The sequence below is a fragment of the Culex quinquefasciatus genome, chromosome 2 (genome assembly GCF_015732765.1).
Source record: "Culex quinquefasciatus strain JHB chromosome 2, VPISU_Cqui_1.0_pri_paternal, whole genome shotgun sequence".
Lineage (NCBI taxonomy): Eukaryota > Metazoa > Arthropoda > Insecta > Diptera > Culicidae > Culex > Culex quinquefasciatus.
The window spans coordinates 201,305,331-201,325,730 of record NC_051862.1 but is presented as its reverse complement, the minus strand read 5'-3'; the positions used below and the strand labels follow the sequence as shown (position 1 = coordinate 201,325,730).

General features: G+C 33.2%; 1 protein-coding gene across 1 annotated transcript; it reads right to left on the bottom strand.

Annotated features, from left to right (window-relative positions):
• Positions 1-17,214: 17,214 nt before the first annotated feature.
• LOC6036133 (uncharacterized protein At4g17910) lies at positions 17,215-19,042 on the bottom strand. The gene is made up of 2 exons (XM_001846174.2): positions 18,227-19,042; positions 17,215-18,165 (listed from the first exon to the last, which is right to left on the bottom strand). Exons 1-2 carry the CDS (start codon positions 18,911-18,913, stop codon positions 17,446-17,448), a joined length of 1,407 nt encoding a protein of 468 aa, XP_001846226.2. The 5' UTR covers positions 18,914-19,042; the 3' UTR covers positions 17,215-17,445.
• Between the last annotated feature and the right edge of the window lie 1,358 nt (positions 19,043-20,400).

Genomic DNA, 20,400 nt, shown 5'->3' with positions numbered 1-20,400 from the left:
TATTAAAATATTAAAATATTAAAATATTCAAATATTCAAATATTAAAATATTAAAATATTAAAATATTAAAATATTAAAATATTAAAATATTAAAATATTAAAATATTAAAATATTAAAATATTAAAATATTAAAATATTAAAATATTAAAATATTAAAATATTAAAATATTAAAATATTAAAATATTAAAATATTAAAATATTAAAATATTAAAATACTAAAATATTTAACTATTACAAAATTAAAACATGAAAAAAAAACAAAATTTTAATAGACAGATAAATTTAATATTAAAAATATAGATACATTAAAAATTAAAATATAATTTAAATTTTAATATTTATTTTTAGGTGAGAACATTTATGAAAGAGTTGTGTTTGATATAAATAAAAATATTAATATCATATAAACCATTGTTTTCTTCTGCCTGCATATCTCTCGGATAATACCTAATTTGATCTTTGATTATTCTTAAGTATAAGTAATTTTCGATCTCTCACGTTTATAGAAAAAACCTCAAATTTAGGTATTTATGCCTAGAAATAAGGAATAAATGGTCCGCCATCTTTGATTATACCTGATTATCAGTAATTTTGGATCCCTCACTTTTCCAGAAAATACCTCAAATTTAGATTTTTATACCTAAAAATTAGGACTAACCATGGTCCGCCATCTTGGATTATACCTAAATATTAGTAATTTTGGATCCCTCACTTTTTCTGAAAATACCTCAAATTTAGGTATTTATTCCTAAAAATTAGGAATAATAATGGTCCGCCATCTTGGATTATACCTGAATATCAGTAATTTTGGATCCCTCACTTTTCCATAAAATACCTCAAATTTAGGTATTTATACCTAGCAATAAGGACTAACCATGGTCCGCCATCTTGGATTATACCTAAATATTAGTAATTTTGGATCCCTCACTTTTTCTGAAAATACCTTAAATTTAGGTATTTATTCCTAAAAATTAGGAATAATAATGGTCCGCCATCTTGGATTATACCTGAATATCAGTAATTTTGGATTTCTCACTTTTCCAGAAAATACCTCAAATTTAGGTATTTATACCTAGAAATAAGGAATAATCATGGTCCGCCATCTTGGATTATACCTAAATATCAGTAATTTTGGTTCCCTCACTTTTCCAGAAAATAACTCAAATTTAGGTATTTATTCCTGAAAATTAGGAATAATAATGGTCCGCCATCTTGGATTATACCTGAATATCAGTAATTTTGGATCCTCACTTTTCCATAAATACCTCAAATTTAGGTATTTATACCTAGCAATAAGGACTAACCATGGTCCGCCATCTTGGATTATACCTAAATATTAGTAATTTTGGATCCCTCACTTTTTCTGAAAATACCTTAAATTTAGGTATTTATTCCTAAAAATTAGGAATAATAATGGTCCGCCATCTTGGATTATACCTGAATGTCAGTAATTTTGGATTTCTCACTTTTCCAGAAAATACCTCAAATTTAGGTATTTATACCTAGAAATAAGGAATAATCATGGTCCGCCATCTTGGATTATACCTAAATATTAGTAATTTTGGATCCTCACTTTTCTGAAAATACCTCAAATTTAGGTATTTATTCCTGAAAATTAGGAATAATAATGGTCCGCCATCTTGGATTATACCTGAATATCAGTAATTTTGGATCCCTCACTTTTCCAGAAAATACCTTAAATTTAGGTATTTATACCTAGAAATAAGGAATAACCTTGGTCCGCCATCTTGGATTATACCTAAATATAAGTAATTTTGGTCCCCTCACTTTTCCAGAAAATACCTCAAATTTAGGTATTTATGCCTAGAAATCAGGAATAATTGTGGTCCGCCATCTTGGATTCTACCTAAATATTAGTTATTTTGGATCCCAAACTTTTCCAGAAAATACCTAAAATTAAGGTATTTTGGTTCTACAATTATACCTAAAATATAGGAATTCTCGTACTAAAACGTTATTAGTAATTTTATTACTAATAGCCGATTATAATAAAATAACTTATTGCAGTCAGGTTCGATTATACCTAAAAATTAGGAATTTATACCTAATGTCCGTTTTGCGTGTAGAGACTGCCCACATTAACTCAGTGCGGACGTTACGCATCGGCGGCCGTTACTGATCGTGTGGTCCGCCCTAGAACCGCCCTGGCGGACCGAGGGCGGGCCGCCTGGGCGGTTGAAATTTGACATTTGAAATTTTTCAATTTCGTCCGCCCTCCATCCGCCTTGGCGTCCCATGGGCGCATCGCCTGGGCGGTTCAAACTGATCGCTGAAATGTTTCAATATCGTTCGCCCCTCAATCGCCGCGGCGAGCCAAAGGCTGATTGCCGTGGCGGTTTGCATCTGAAGGAATTTATTTCGAATTTGACATTTCAGTCAGTTTCCAACGAGCTTCGGTGGGTGTTGTTATTTAATCGGCGGCTGCTGATTTTCGTTGTTAAGTTCACGCAAAACGGACATTAGGTATAAATTCCTAATTTTTAGTATTTTTTGAACTTATGTTCTAGCTTGTCAAATTATACCTAAAAATTAGTATTTTTTTCTTCCTAAAATTTAGGATTTTTTTAGAACACTGAAGTACTTCTTAAAAATTCCTAAATTTTAGTATTTTTTTTAGTTCTAAAATTGCGATTCACGTTTTGACAAGTCAAAACAAAATAATTTCGTGGCTGTGAGTTGGTGTTCCGCAGTGCTGCTGAAAACTAAGGAACTTTGGCAAGGTAAGTTTTGTGCAGGAAGAAAAGTGGCTCTCGGTTCTGCACGGAGAACGGAACCCGGAGCATCCTTGTTAGAGGAAGTGTGGCTCGCGTACTTGTGGAAGAGGAGGAGGAGGAGGACGGAACCTTCAACTCCCGGCGGAATTAAAAAAGCCGCCACTTCCCTCTCGTGCTCTGGAGGACGGATCTCGGGACGGATATTTGCGGAAGAGCTGGAAAGGGAAGTATAAACGGACCCCAACCGTGGAATTGTGCGACCGTGGCGATTGTGTGAATGAAAAGTTGTATCGAGTTTGAGTTTGACGAACCAATTTTTATCTTTTTGTGATTTGGTTGGACGTTGCGGTGTGTATATGTATGCGTTTGTAGTGTTCGCGTGTGTGTGTGTGTGTGTGTGTGTGTGTGTGTGTGTGTGTGTGTGTGTGTGTGTGTGTGTGTGTGCTCGTGTGTGTATGAGAGACTGAAAGTGAATGGGTGGGGGTAGACGAAGAGAAAGAGAGAAAGAAAGAGAAAGTGGGAGAGAGAAGAGGAGAGGGAGAGAAAAAGTGGGAGAGAAGAGGGAATGAAAGAGAGCGAAAATGGGAAAGGGAGAGAGAAAGAAAAGGGAGAGAAAGGGGAGTTTGTGAGAGAAGGCTGAGGGGAAGAGCGAAAGAAATGGGAAAGAGATAGGGTGAGGGTAGAGGAAGAGAGAGATAGAAAGTAAGAGAGAGAGAAAATGGGAGTGAGAGGGGCAAAGATGAAGAAAGAGAGGGATAAGAGATATAGTTGGAGAGAGAGTAGGAGATGGAGAGATAGTAGGAGAGGGAGAGATAGTAGGAGAGGGAGAGATAGTAGGAGAGGGAGAGAGATAGTAGGAGAAGGAGAGAGAGTAGGAGAGGTAGAGAGAAGGTGGGAAAGAGAGAAGTGAGAAAATATGGGAGAGAAAGAAAGGGAGAGATGGTAGGAGAGAAAGAGAAAAAGTTGAATTGAGAGGAAGGGAAGAGAGAGATAGCAGGGAACAGGAAGAGCGAGAAAATAGAAAGAGAGGGGAGAGAGAGAAAATTTTAAAATCTCTAATTCCAAGCATTTTAAAACTCCAAAAAATCTTATATTCTACAATTGGGTACTAAAGCCCTATGTCAATTTTTATGTACAATGGTAAAAAACACGATTAAAAACCATTTCTGATCACTTTTTTTCATTTTAGTGCAAATTTTTTTTTTGACAAGACAACATCTTTTCGATGGATCAACTATGGTCCCCTTGGAACGAGGTGTCAAGTAGTGCAAATTTTTTTTTTGACAAGACAACATCTTTTCGATGGATCAACTATGGTCCCCTTGGAACGAGCTGTCAAGTAGGAGCTTTGCCGTCAAGAAGGACCGCGAGGTTAAATTTTCAAAATTGATTTAAAAATCCATTTTAAACTCTTTGTAGTCGTACAAAGGGTCATTGTACTCAGAAAAATAAGCTTTATCGCTGTAAACAATGATATCAGCAATCTAAGCTTCATTTAGGACCCAATTCCAAATATATAAAGATTAAAATATTAAAAATATTAAAATATTTAATAAATATTTAAAATAAATAAATATTATATAAAATATATTATATGTATTTTATGTAAATAAAAATATTAATATCATTTTAAAATTTTGTTTTTCTTCTGCCTGCATAACTCTTGGAAAATACCTAATTTAAAAATTAAAATATTGAAATATAAAAATATTAAAATATTGAAATATTAAAATATTAAAATATTAAAATATTAAAATATTAAAATATTAAAATATTAAAATATTAAAATATTAAAATATTAAAATATTAAAATATTAAAATATTAAAATATTAAAATATTAAAAATATTAAAATATTAAAATATTAAAATATTAAAATATTAAAATATTAAAATATTAAAATATTAAAATATTAAAATATTAAAATATTAAAATATTAAAATATTAAAATATTAAAATATTAAAATATTAAAATATTAAAATATTAAAATATTAAAATATTAAAATATTAAAATATTAAAATATTAAAATATTAAAATATTAAAATATTAAAATATTAAAATATTAAAATATTAAAATATTAAAATATTAAAATATTAAAATATTCAAATATTCAAATATTCAAATATTCAAATATTCAAATATTAAAATATTAAAATATTAAAATATTAAAATATTAAAATATTAAAATATTAAAATATTAAAATATTAAAATATTAAAATATTAAAATATTAAAATATTAAAATATTACAATATTAAAATATTAAAATATTCAAATATTCAAATATTCAAATATTCAAATATTAAAATATTAAAATATTAAAATATTAAAATATTAAAATATTAAAATATTAAAATATTAAAATATTAAAATATTCAAATATTCAAATATTAAAATATTAAAATATTAAAATATTAAAATATTAAAATATTAAAATATTAAAATATTAAAATATTAAAATATTAAAATATTAAAATATTAAAATATTAAAATATTAAAATATTAAAATATTAAAATATTAAAATATTAAAATATTAAAATATTAAAATATTAAAATACTAAAATATTTAACTATTACAAAATTAAAACATGAAAAAAAAACAAAATTTTAATAGACAGATAAATTTAATATTAAAAATATAGATACATTAAAAAATTAAAATATAATTTAAATTTTAATATTTATTTTTAGGTGAGAACATTTATGAAAGAGTTGTGTTTGATATAAATAAAAATATTAATATCATATAAACCATTGTTTTCTTCTGCCTGCATATCTCTCGGATAATACCTAATTTGATCTTTGATTATTCTTAAGTATAAGTAATTTTCGATCTCTCACGTTTATAGAAAAAACCTCAAATTTAGGTATTTATGCCTAGAAATAAGGAATAAATGGTCCGCCATCTTTGATTATACCTGATTATCAGTAATTTTGGATCCTCACTTTTCCAGAAAATACCTCAAATTTAGATTTTTATACCTAAAAATTAGGACTAACCATGGTCCGCCATCTTGGATTATACCTAAATATTAGTAATTTTGGATCCCTCACTTTTCTGAAAATACCTCAAATTTAGGTATTTATTCCTAAAATTAGGAATAATAATGGTCCGCCATCTTGGATTATACCTGAATATCAGTAATTTTGGATCCCTCACTTTTCCATAAAATACCTCAAATTTAGGTATTTATACCTAGCAATAAGGACTAACCATGGTCCGCCATCTTGGATTATACCTAAATATTAGTAATTTTGGATCCCTCACTTTTTCTGAAAATACCTTAAATTTAGGTATTTATTCCTAAAAATTAGGAATAATAATGGTCCGCCATCTTGGATTATACCTGAATATCAGTAATTTTGGATTTCTCACTTTTCCAGAAAATACCTCAAATTTAGGTATTTATACCTAGAAATAAGGAATAATCATGGTCCGCCATCTTGGATTATACCTAAATATCAGTAATTTTGGTTCCCTCACTTTTCCAGAAAATAACTCAAATTTAGGTATTTATTCCTGAAAATTAGGAATAATAATGGTCCGCCATCTTGGATTATACCTGAATATCAGTAATTTTGGATCCCTCACTTTTCCATAAAATACCTCAAATTTAGGTATTTATACCTAGCAATAAGGACTAACCATGGTCCGCCATCTTGGATTATACCTAAATATTAGTAATTTTGGATCCCTCACTTTTTCTGAAAATACCTTAAATTTAGGTATTTATTCCTAAAAATTAGGAATAATAATGGTCCGCCATCTTGGATTATACCTGAATGTCAGTAATTTTGGATTTCTCACTTTTCCAGAAAATACCTCAAATTTAGGTATTTATACCTAGAAATAAGGAATAATCATGGTCCGCCATCTTGGATTATACCTAAATATTAGTAATTTTGGATCCCTCACTTTTTCTGAAAATACCTCAAATTTAGGTATTTATTCCTGAAAATTAGGAATAATAATGGTCCGCCATCTTGGATTATACCTGAATATCAGTAATTTTGGATCCCTCACTTTTCCAGAAAATACCTTAAATTTAGGTATTTATACCTAGAAATAAGGAATAACCTTGGTCCGCCATCTTGGATTATACCTAAATATAAGTAATTTTGGTCCCCTCACTTTTCCAGAAAATACCTCAAATTTAGGTATTTATGCCTAGAAATCAGGAATAATTGTGGTCCGCCATCTTGGATTCTACCTAAATATTAGTTATTTTGGATCCCAAACTTTTCCAGAAAATACCTAAAATTAAGGTATTTTGGTTCTACAATTATACCTAAAATATAGGAATTCTCGTACTAAAACGCTATTAGTAATTTTATTACTAATAGCCGATTAGTAATAAAATAACTTATTGCAGTCAGGTTCGATTATACCTAAAAATTAGGAATTTATACCTAATGTCCGTTTTGCGTGTAGAGACTGCCCACATTAACTCAGTGCGGACGTTACGCATCGGCGGCCGTTACTGATCGTGTGGTCCGCCCTAGAACCGCCCTGGCGGACCGAGGGCGGGCCGCCTGGGCGGTTGAAATTTGACATTTGAAATTTTTCAATTTCGTCCGCCCTCCATCCGCCTTGGCGTCCCATGGCGCATCGCCTGGGCGGTTCAAACTGATCGCTGAAATGTTTCAATATCGTTCCCCTCAATCGCCGCGGCGAGCCAAAGGCTGATTGCCGTGGCGGTTTGCATCTGAAGGAATTTATTTCGAATTTGACATTTCAGTCAGTTTCCAACGAGCTTCGGTGGGTGTTGTTATTTAATCGGCGGCTGCTGATTTTCGTTGTTAAGTTTGTGTTGGGAGAAGTGTTGTATTGTTTAGATTGTTTACTTATGTAAACAAACAGTTGAAAGTGCGTTTGAAATAGTGATTAAAGGTTGTTTTGCAAGAATAATAGTTATTGTTGGTGTAATTTATGTGACACCCCTTATAAATATTGTTGGCAGATGTGCAAACATTTGGAATACTTAGAATTTGATATGTTTCATTGTTGTTATGATTTGATTTGTTCTTTTTTGTATGTTTGTATGGAAATTTGGTGTACATTTTGGTAAAAGTATATCTTTCCCAGGAAACCTCTTGAAGAGTATCGAGGTGACATTTACAAAGCGGATTTTGTGCCAATGTCTACTCAATTAAATGTTTTTTTGTGTGAATGTTAACACTTTAAAAGTTGCGGGTTCAGTGCCAGCAGTGGAGGCAATTAGTGGTGCAGCAGCGATTTTTGTCTTTCTTTTGTTTGACGTTTTTCAGGTGTGCATGATGCAGGACGTGGGTAGGAAGTAATTTCAATTATTTTTAATTATCAGTTCAGCGGCAACAATATCATTTAAAATTGTGTTTAATTTTTTTTACAGCTTCCTGGATCATTTATAAATGAACTGCTTATATGTATTTATCTATTCTTCATTTGATTTATTTGAATGTTTATATCATTCCTATTCCTTGTCCTTTTTTCTACCATTCCTCCATACCATATATGATCAAATTTCATGAACTAACAACAGTTACTGAAATAGCAATGGAACCATCTGAAGAATTTGTCTTTAAAATATAATTATCTTTCTTCCAGCTTCCGGGAATCTTCTTCAATTTTAATGCCTGCATTTATCTATTCACTAGATGATTTATTTAAATGTTTATATCCTTCCTTATCCTATTCCTTTTCTTTCAGCAATGGAACCATCTGGAGCATTTGTCTTTTTAATTATAGTTGTTTGTTTTGCAGCTTCCCGGAATCATCTTCAAAATTACTGCTTATTTGTATTTATCTTTTCACTGTAAGATTTATTTTTATATTCATATCTACCATTCCCCCATACAATATATGATCAAATTGAATGACAAGAAAGAACATGGGGTCTAGCATGGGGTGTAATCTACTAGGATACTTTCTTCGGATTAGCTGCGCTTGTGTTTGATTAGATTAGAGTATGAATTGTTAACATTCAATACGTTGCCTGTTTATATGTTAGTACCAATAATACATGAACATTTTAAATAATTTAGTTTTTAAGAATTAGTTTAAGAATTATTTTTATTTGCAGGAAATGGAAAATCTTCGCAACAAGTTTGCTTATCAATATATTATTTTGTTTCTTTATTTACCTCAGTGAACTAACAACGCACGTAAGATGTTGATCGCGCCCAGATCAGGTCAGAACAGATTTTGTGAGCCAGTCAGGGTTGCGAATGAGCGAGCGAGCCAGAAGCCGCGCTCGCTCATTCATGAGCATGAGGACTTAACAGGTAGCTCGTGCTCGCTCATGCTCATCGCATGCGCTCGCGCTCAATGAGCGCTCATCAGCAAATCAGGTAGATTTTTAGTATTGTTGATGAATCTGGCACAGGCCAATTGGATTGCCACTTTTGAAGATAATTTCATCGCGAAAAAGGGACATGAACTCATCAAAGTTGCATTGGTAATTTAATTTTGGTTAACCTCGGTAAATTTTCATGAAATCATTCGTTGGAGTCGAACTATCAAACATTGATCGCGGTGGATTGCGGGGGATACTTTTCTACCACAGGTTTTTGTGTGATCAATGTGGTAATGGTAAATGCTTTGGTGGATTTTTGTTAATTCGAAATATTTCAAGAAAATTTACCGCGGTTAACCAAAAACAAATTAACAATGAAACTTTAATGTTGTCAGCCTATATTTTTTTTCAGAGTTTGATAATTGAGAACTAGTTTTATTTAAATTCCTGATAAATGAAAAAGGGTTGACTCGCAATTAAGGTGTCTTAATTTACTATGAATCCCAACCACTCTTTTTAGCTATTTCACTTTCAAATTTAGAGTAAACTGTCAAGAAACGGAATTTTTAGGTCTTTAAAAACTGTAAATAGGATGGTAATCGATTTTTTTATATTAAAACATGTTTTTACTTGTGAGCACGCTCATTTCTCATTTATTTATTTGGATCGACTCCAGCATATAAATAAGATAATTGATGTGAAAATTATCTAAAACACAGATTAGACATTTATTGCATGCAAAATTATTTACATATAATTGACTGAACAAGATGAGGTGCCCAGGAATTAAAACATGACTAAACGTATTACCAAGAAAAAAAAACATATTTGTGTTCCTTAAAAGATACTTTTCAGCATTACTAAATAGTTCACTTTAACGTGTCACTCTATTATCAACTTTTTTTATTAATCGATTTTTTTCTACACAGTAAAAACAAGTGTACATTTGGATGGTGTAATTTTGTAAGGTTGAATATTACCTCTTGAATGTTATAATTTTACCTCGATTTAGACTGAAAAAGTTGCATTACACCAGAAAAGTGGAAAAATTACATATTTTCAGAAGTAAAATTACGTATTTTTCTAACATAAAAGACGTACTTCCCAGATGTAACAATTCTATGGTTTTTTACTGTGTACAGATCTTAATGTAACACCTTAACCCCTTAACTCTGACTCCAAAACAAGTTTCAAAACAGAAAATATGACAAATAACTTCATCCAATATTATTAAGATTAGCCTATTCAAGCCTCCATTTAAAAAAAAACAACCTCGAAGCTCTGCTGAAAAAAAAGTTATTATCGTTTACCCGTTACAGGTAAAAAATACCGCTCATTTTGCTCAATGAGCAAAAATGAGCGCGAGCGCGAGCAATGAGCATTTTCGCTCATAAAATAAATGAGCAAACACGAGCACGAGCAAACGTGAGCTAGCTCGCGTCGCGCTCCTCCTCACGAATGAGCGAAAAATGCTCGCTCATGAGCGGATGAGCGCTCAAAATCGCAACACTGGAGCCAGTGCAGATTATGCTCTAGTACAACAGCACAAAACAGAGAGCATAACACAAATACAACCAAAAACAGAACATCCAGTGAGTGCCTGGAGTTCTGAGATTCAAATTAAGTAGCTTTGGCCAGCAGGAAATGACTGCGGTTGGTCATTGCTCTGCGAACCGTACTACTGACCAGTTCAGACCATTTCAGACGCAGTTTAGCTAAGATTAAGTGTTTACAGTCCACTTTTAGTCCGTCCAATTACTGACCGCGAAATATAACTTAACGACTTTGAAAATAAATGTTTTCTGTTTAACCCGCGAGTTCTGATTTACAAGAAAGATACGATTTTGCACGGCACCGGGAATCTGACGCTAGTATGTGCGCAAACAGATGTATTGAGAACAAATTTTTTTTGAACATTATGTTTTTTTTTTCATATTTTTGTTTTATTTCTAAATTTCAGCACACAAGAATCTACAAAGATCTGCATTTCTATATAAGGCACTTTGTGTTTTTTTTCAGTTTTAGATGAACTTGAAAAAACACTATCAGAATCCTGAAGGAACCTGAACGGGTATTCTGCTTGGGCGGATGAAATATGTATGAATGGTGAATAGAGGGCGGGCCAAGTCGGTTGGGGCATTTTGGGCGGATGAACTTTATATGGGCGGCGGATCGGGGGCGAGCCGCTGGCGGACCATCTTTCAGGGGCGGACGAACCGTATATGAAAGGCGCATCAAGGGCGAGCCAGGGCGGTTGGGGCTTTTTGGGCGGATGCATTTTATATGGGGGGCGTATCAAGGGTGACCCGCTGGCGAACCAACCTACAGGGGCGGCGGTACCGTATATGAAAGGCGCATCAAGGGCGAGCCAAGGCGGTTGGGGCTTTTTGGGCGGATGAACTTTATATAGGGGGCGGATCGGGGGCGACCCGCTGGCGGACCATCTTTCAGGGGCGGCTGTACCGTATATGAGAGGCGCATCAAGGGCGAGCCAAGGCGGTTGGGGCTTTTTGGGCGGATGAACTTTATATGGGGGGTGGATCGGGGGCGAGCCGCTGGCGGACCATCTTTCAGGGGCGGACGAACCGTATATGAAAGGCGGGTCGAGGGCGAGCCACGGCGGTTGGGGCTTTTTAGGCGGATGAACTTTCTATAGGAGGCGTATCGAGGGCGACCCGCTGGCGGACCATCCTATGGGGCGGTTGAACCATACAAAACGGCGTATGTGGGGCGGATGAACGGCGGGTGAAACATTTCAAGGCAAACCTAGGCGACCCCGGGGCGAGTCGCTGGCGGACCAACGTCACGATAAAAAAAACTGATCGTGCGCCAAAGTGTTGCAAATTTAATCCGCCAGCGGGTCGCCCGTGGTCCGCCAAATCAAACGCTGGCGGATCGCCAGAGCGGTTTGGCGGTCCGCCAGCGAACCGCCGGCGGGCTGTCCAGTCAATGTGGGTGGGAACGGAGCCGAGCCGGCAGTGCTGCCTTTTTTATGTTTATAAAATTCACGTTGTGCACATGATATCACTGACTGACGTCTATCCTGAGAAAAAAAATTCTGATCGATTTGGTGTCTTTGGAAAAGTTGTAGTTTATGATTAGGACGTTTCAGATGAAAATATATGTTACATGGTACAAAAAAGTTCTACTCAATAGGGTCCTAAGGCCATATGTGAATTTTTATGTACAAATACAAAAAAAAACACGACTAAAAACCATTTCTAATTACATTTTTTTTTTCATTGTTATGCAAAAAAAATATATTGACAAGACAACATATTTTCGATGGATCAACTATGATCCCCTTGGAACGAGCTGTCAAGTAGGACCTTTTCTGCTCGCTTTTCTGTCAAGAAAGGCCGCGAAGTTATTTTTTTTAAATTGGTTTAACAATCCATTGAAAATCCTTTGTGATCAAACATAGGGAAATTTTGGTGAGAAAAATAATCTGTATCGTTGTGAACAATATTGCACACTTTGCACCAAATTCTCCACCCTTGCAAATCATAACTGCACACCAAATATTTGCACACTTGAAATCAACATTACACAATCTTCAAATATTTTCAAACAAGCTCAATGTTGGAATTTTTAATTCGGTAATTCGGTAATTGGGTCCTAAAATGAAGCTTAGATTGCTGATATTATTGTTTACAGCGGTAAAGCTTATTTTTGTGAGTACAATGACCCTTTGTACGACCACAAAGATTTTAAAATGGATTTTTAAATCAATTTTGAAAAATTAACCTCACGGTCCTTCTTGACAGAAAAGGTCCTACTTGACAGCTCGTTCCAAGGGGACCATAGTTGATCCATCGAAAAAATGTTGTCTTGTCAATATTTTTTTTGCATTAAAATTAAAAAAAAGTGATCAGATATGGTTTTTAATCATGTTTTTTATCGTTGTACATAAAAATTGACATGGGGCTTTAGTACCCAATTTCGGAAAAGCTCAATGTTGGAATTTTTAATCTTAGAAATTCAGAATTTGTGCAATTTTCGAATTTTTGATTTTTCAAATGGTACTATGCATTTTTTATGAAGCGGACTGTCAAACAACCCCTCGAGTTTTTCAATTTTACAGTTTTTGAGATTCAGATTTGTATAATTTTGATTTTTAGAAATTTCCATTTACAGTCCAGACTCGATTATCCGAAGGCCTGGGAAAAAAATCACTTCGGATAATCGAATCACGAAATATATTTTTTTGTGACTTATTTGTTTATGTCGAACATAAGTACGACCCCTAAACGAACTTCAAATAATAGAATTGATATTTTTGGCTTTTGAAGCATTTGAATTTGGATTTATTTTTTTTTTTTGTTAATTTAAAAGAAATATATTTTAAATTAGATTTTTAAAATATCAGAATATAAAAAAATAAGGTTTAAATTTTAAATTTGTAAGCCTAAATTCTAAAGCAATTGAATTTTTTTATTTTTAAAGTTATACATTTTAAAATATTGGAGTCTTGGATTTTGACATTATTTTTATATTGCTGATTTTAGAATTTAAGAATTATCATATTATCTTAATGTTTTCGAATTGGGTCCTAAAATGAAGCTTAGATTGCTGATATTATTGTTTACAGCGGTAAAGCTTATTTTTCTGAGTACAATGACCCTTTGTACGACCACAAAGAGTTTAAAATGGATTTTTAAATCAATTTTAAAAAATTAACCTCGCGGTCCTTCTTGACAGCTCGTTCCAAGGGGACCATAGTTGTTCCATCGAAAAAAATGTTGTCTTGTCAAAAAAAAAATTGCATTAACGGTGCACATCAACCAGAGCTTTTGCACCCAGATTTTTGTTACAGACATTTTAGTATCTTCAAAACTACGGGTACTATCGAAATATTTTTTTATTCATCCCCTAAAGTACTGTCCACAAAGCAATTTACAACAAAGTTTGATTAATTTTACAATCCCATTATTGCAGGATTGGGTTCGTAAGTTTGACAATTTTGGAATACGAAGACAACAACTTCCTTCGTTGCTGTGTACCCTTAAAATGATAAAAGGGATCAGAAATGGTTTTTAATCGTGTTTTTTACCGTTGTACATAAAAATTGACATAGGGCTTTAGTACCCAATTGTCATATCTTAATATTTGTTTAATTTTATAACTAAATTTTTATATATTGACTATACTTTTTTTCAATTTTTAAATGTTTAAACATTGAAAATCAAATTTTTGAATTTTATTTTTCAAATTTTAGAAATTTTAATTTTGTTTTGAAGTATAGAAATGTTAGATTTTTTTAAATGAAATTTTTGAATCTTGGATTTTAGAAGATTTTAAATTTGATAAATTTTAAAATTTTTGAATCTTGTATTTTTTACATTTTTTTATTATTGCTGTTTTAAAATTATTAAAATTTAATATCTAAATACTTTTGAATCGTTCTAGTTTTGAATCTCTGCAATTTAAAAAAAGTTTTTAAATTTTGTATATTTTTTTAAATTTTGGATTTTTAATTTTCATATACTGATTTTTTTACTTGAGAATTTTGTTTAAATATTGAAAAACAAATTTTTGAATTTTGTGTTTCAAATAAAAAAAAATGTTTTGTTTTTTGAAGAATAGAAATGTCTGATTTTTTTATTAAATTGAAATTTTTTAATCTTGGATTTTCGAAGAATTTAAATTTGATTTAAAAATTTTAAAATTTTTGTATCTTGGATATTTTTCTTTATTTTTTGTTATTGCTGATTTTAAAATATAAGAATTTTCATTTCTTAATATTTATGAATTGATTAATTTTAAAATCTCTGCAATTTGGAAGATCATATTTTTTTTAAAAATTTATGTTTACTTTTTATTTATTGATTTGAGATATTTAAGTATAACAAAAATCTGAATTATTGAATTTAGGTTTTTTTAATTATAGAAACTTTAATTTATTTTTTTTTTTGCTTATTGATGTTTTTAAAAAAAAATTTGGGGATTTTAAACTTGAGGAATTTTTTTTTAAGTAAAAGATTTTTCAAATATTAAATAAAAACACTTTATGATTAGTTAATTTTAAGTTTCAAGATTTTGGTTTTTTAGTTTTGAAATTTATGAATGCTTAATTTTTTAATGCTTGAATATTTTTTGGTGTTTTGTAATTTTGAATTTTATATTATTTCAATATTTTAATTTTTGAATCACGGATTTTTTTATTTTTAATTTAGAGCAAATTTCAAGTTTTTAAGACATTTATAGATTTTTTTAATTTAAGAAATTTTTGAATAAGTAAAAATTTAAATTAATGAATTTTATTGTTTCAAAATTTCAGATTTTTCATATTTTGATATTATGAAATTATTAACAAATTATTTTTCGGTTGCTTAGTTTCATTAAACAATTAAACATTAAAACGCGTTTTCTTGGTACGACAGTGTCGATTTTTTAAAACCTTCTATACTTTTACAAAAACATCGGTGAAAAAATCCTTGAAAATTTTCAGAAAAGAAAATATATGCTGTTTATTATTAAAAAAAAATATTTGAATTATTATTTTTTCATTCTTTTAAATTTTAAATCTTTGACTTTTAATTTTTTTAATTTAAGGATATTTTATATATTAAAGTATTTTTTTTATTTCAGCAATTCTTGAATGTTTAAAATTTTAGTTTTATATATTTCTTAGCTTAGTATTTAAATTATTTTGAACTCTGTAATTTTTGGACGCTTAATTTATTCTATGTTTGACATTTATTTATATTATTTTGGAACTTAGAAATTTTTGATTTTTATTCTGTTCAATACTTAAAATTTTGAAGCTTGTTCTTGAAACATTTTTGAATTTGAATTTTTTTTTAGTTAGTACACTGAGGAAAAAGAATGTAAGATTTTCATAAGACTACATCTTATGTGCTGCCTGATTTGAGTATCCACTAGGCTCTCGCGATTTTCATAGACAATCTTATGACCGTCACTATAAATTCATATGGTTATAACTAAACTTTACTTATGTATTTGGTCCACTGTTGATAGACTATGGACTTCATAAGAAATTCTTATGGAATTCATCTGTAATTTTTCAATGGTTTTCGCGTATGATGCTAGTGTGAAAATTTTTGACATTTCAAGATGGCGAAAGGACGGATCGAGCAGACAATTTTAAACGCTCACTACTCCAAATCGCCCTACGGGTAACTACTTCACAAAGCGCCACCGCTATGAGTTTTACCGCGACCTCCAAGACACAGGTAAGTTCTGTGGCGGGTGCTTCGTGGGTTTTGGTTCGAAGTTGAATATTTTGTTTTGGTATTTCAGGTAATATCAATGGCCGTTGGTTCCGCCGGCGGCCCTCCCCAGCATCCTCCAGAAGGATCCGGAGAATAGCATCGGTGAGGACAGTTCCGGTAGAATATGCCGAATCACCAGCAAAAGACGATTAAACCGGAGGCAGCGGAAACCAACGGGACGACGAGCAGCGGAGGAACAGTGGGGCGACCACGAATAAGAACGAAAAATGAAATTAAGTTTTGGTTATATTACGATAATTTAAAAATACATACGTTTAAAATTTAAATAAATTTTTGTTTTCATTCAATTAAAAATAAAAAAATGGGTATAAAAAACAATGTTTATTAATATAATCTCCATGAACATTGCCATATATTCTGTACACAATTCCATCTATGAATGTCATAAGATAACTCAATGGAAATCTTAATTGACGGCTTTGTCAAATTTCCCCTCCCAGCCATAAGAAAATCTTATGACATCCGAATAAAATCCTGATGTCGAAAGGTCATAAGACGTTCTTATGGATTTTGCCAGTACTTTTTTCTGAGTGTATGTTTTTAAATTGCAGAAATTTTTATTTTTTGAGTTTATTGTTTTATTTTCAGATTAAATCTGAAAATAAAACAATAAACTCAAAAAATAAAAAATAAAAGCTTCCAAATTTTAGTTTTTATTGATATTTTTATATTTTGGATTATAAAATTATTACGTTTAATTTTCTTTTGTTATTTGTTATCTGTTATCTGAATCTTAAATTTTTAAAATTTCTTTAATTTTTCTATTTTTATTTGTTTAATTTTAGTATTTTTGAATGTTTTAATTTTTGAGCTTTATTTTTATTTTGGTTTTTTAAATCATTGAAAATTTAAAATTTGAAATCCACGTAGGTAATGCACGTAATATACCTACATGTATTTTTTGACTGGATTGTCATCTGAATAAATAATGCCACAAAATCAATTATTTTTCATGTTCATATTGTTTCGCCGTTTGTAAAAGCACACCTATGAAATTGTAATTATTTTTTAGTGCGAAATGTCTTTATTTGCTGGACAGGAATGGGTAATTTTTCTTTGCTTCTAACGTAAATAATACCGAATTAACACGCGCGTGACGAACACATTCATTTTGTTACGACTGACTAGATTATTTTAAAGTAACAATTTGTTTGACTTACTTTTTACGAGCGCCTTACCATATTTTAAGCTTAATTTTGTTCACCATCATAAAGACGGCCACAACGCAGAGCATGAAGCTGTAGTACGAGATGATGACCAGCGACGCGGCCCGTTCCATGAGCAGCGTCTGAAAGATGATGTTGACCAGTCCGGTGAGCAGATTCGCCGCCAGAAAGAACGCCAGCCCGTTTTCGTTGATCGCTTCCAGAATCAGGGGCAGATACGGGATGCAAAAGTCGTGTCCCTTCATGATCTGGTCCGGGGTTTTGGGCTCTTCGAAGCGCACAAAGTAGATGAACAGCTCGAAGAACATAAACAGGGTGCACATGGTGGCCCCGATCGCCAGGATCCAGAACACGTAGCCCATGTTGGCGAGTCGGCGTGACACCCCGAACATGTCCTCGCACACGTAAATCATCTTCCAGCAGACGCCGGCCACGACGGTGAGTTTGATGGCGCTGCGGAAGAACTTTTTGGAGGGTTGGATTTCGACGGAGGGTCGCATCACGGCGCCGAGGTAGGTTGAGGCCAGGTACAGCGCCACGTAGCCGGGGATTGAGGAAATTCCCTCGCGGTTGGCGTCCCAGAAGTTGGCGCGGCCGGTTTGGTCGCTCAGCACGTAACGGGACACGCCCAGATGGAGCAACATCTCGTGGCAGCACAGCACCGTGATGGCAATGAATTTGGCGATCTCCGGATCCTTGATGGCGTCCATGATGAGCGTGCCGAGAATCTGAGAAAATTTAAAGCATGATTATTTTTAATTTTATCTGGCAAGTGTCATCACTTCTCACCTTAACGAACGCCAACGTGACGAAAAAGTTCCAGTGCACTCCGTACTCGGACACGTGCTGCTGATAGTCAATCTCCTGCGTCACAAAAAACCGCGCCGCACCCAGCACCACCAGCGGACAGCTCCCCAGCAGCACCTCCCCCATCCGCTTCCAGCTCAACCGCTGCTCCGGACTAACCCGGTACACAATCCCGTTGCTAAACACGTACAACCCAACGCCCACGTCCATCAACCCGAACCCAAAAGTTTCCGTTTTCGCCAATTCCCGCGGGAATATCCGAAAGTCAACGGCCAAAATGCAAACCGCCGTCATCAGGTTAATCAGCGCCCTCGCCGCACTCATAAACTGCGGCTTCCGGCCCGGAATCTGCACAAACGGCGCAAAGTGCGTCTTGAGCCGCATCTGGTGCACGACGGAAACCGCCGTAACCAGCGCCATCGTAATGGTTATGTTCAGCACCATGGGATGCAGCACGGTTACAAAGAGCACGAATGGAACCACGATCAGGCTGAACTCGAGCAGGAACCGCGTTGGGACGTGGACGATTGTCGCGGCGGAGACGAGCTGGACCGTGTGAAAGGTTGTGAAGAATGACGGCGCTATGTGGAGGAACACGTCCAGCGGGGTGGTTCCGTTGTTGTTCTGCATGGAGGTCTCGTGCAACGTTTTGTACTCGGCGGGATCCATTGTTTTTCAGTGATTAACTTGGGGACATTTACGGGGAAAGAACCGGGTTTGGAACGCGAAAATCTTGATTGTTTTGGAACTTTATTTTGACAGCACGGTTGATTTGTTTTGGCTGATGGTTTGGGGGGAAATCCGCTAGAGGCACTGCTGAGCAACGAAAAAGTTCAGTCACAGGGGAAAAGTAGTACTAGATTTTTTGTTTTGATTTTTGAACCCAGTCAGAAATGCTATGAAGGATTCCGTTACAAGTCGAGCCACGAATAACACGCTGTTGTTTTGATGATCCCGCATTGGGAAAGTAAACCGGTTTCAGGAACATTTTCCATTCTGTTCCAACCATTGTGAAGTATAAAATCTGGAGCAACATTTCTAGAGTTTTTTTAACAGGTCATATAAACATATGAAAGACAATAGCTTATAAGTCCTTTAAAAAAAAACTCCAGATTTGAAAGGGGCGGTACGACCTTGCTCTTACGGCCTTTCATTGCACGCGTTAAAATGGGAAGAAAGGCCGTAGGAGCACCCTCTTGACCCTTGATACCCTCTTTACACAGAGCTCACACTTCTTACCAAACGTTTGGTTTGATAGTATGTGTGAGTCCCGTGTAAAAAGTTACAGTTTGTCGCTTTGACCAACCAACGGGGAAAAAACTAAAAAAAAGTTTCAAACGAAAAAGTGACCAACCACCGGGGGTTGAGTGCATTTCAAGTATTTTTTAACTCTTATAAACTATTTTATTTTCTAGCTTTCTGGGCGTATTTGAAATCGGTAACACCCAAATATCAAAAAAATGATAATTTAGTTTTTTTACCTTTTTTAAAACAAAACTCCTGATAACTAGAATACATACTTTTTTTTATAAAACCACCCTTATATATGTTTAATCAGTTATATATATGTATATTAATTGAACTTAAGTACCACAGTCACCTTTCGCAACGTGGCGAGCTAAAATTGGTCCTGCCGTTCCAGAATTATGTTTTTTGAAAATTAATTAATTTTGAGAATGTCATCAAAAAATGCCATTTTCTAGAATCAGTCTTTTCATGTCGGAATTGACTCGCAGACCAGATTTGAGCCAAATCGCCGAATACAAAAAAAAAAAAAATGAAAAACTGAAAAATAAATCTAAAGATTTACAGAATGATAGAATTGAAGAATATTTAAGCATGTTTTAATTATTTTTTCTTTTCTTGGTAATTCCTTAGTTACAAGCAATAATGGTTCCAAGATGGATTATGATGTAACACACATCTAAAATGATCTCCAAAACTCTGTGAGGTACAGCAAAAGAACTAATTGTATCTTGATTATTCCAATAAAATCGAAATGAAAGCACCCTCCCCCCCCCCCTCCGCCCCCTTCAAAATTGGTCTGAAAATCAGGGAGCAAAAAAATATTTTTTCAAAAAAATATCAAAATGTCAATGGAAATTGAAGTCTTATCAACTGAGAACAATCTTAAATTCCTTTTTCTGCATTGATAA

Bases quoted from the DNA above. Each gene is read 5' to 3' on its own strand.
- LOC6036133 (XM_001846174.2), bottom strand. From the start codon at position 18,913: ATGGATCCCGCCGAGTACAAAACGTTGCACGAGACCTCCATGCAGAAC. The intron at 18,166-18,226 runs GTGAGAAGTGAT...AAATTTTCTCAG, and splicing joins TCACGTTGGCGTTCGTTAAG to ATTCTCGGCACGCTCATCAT.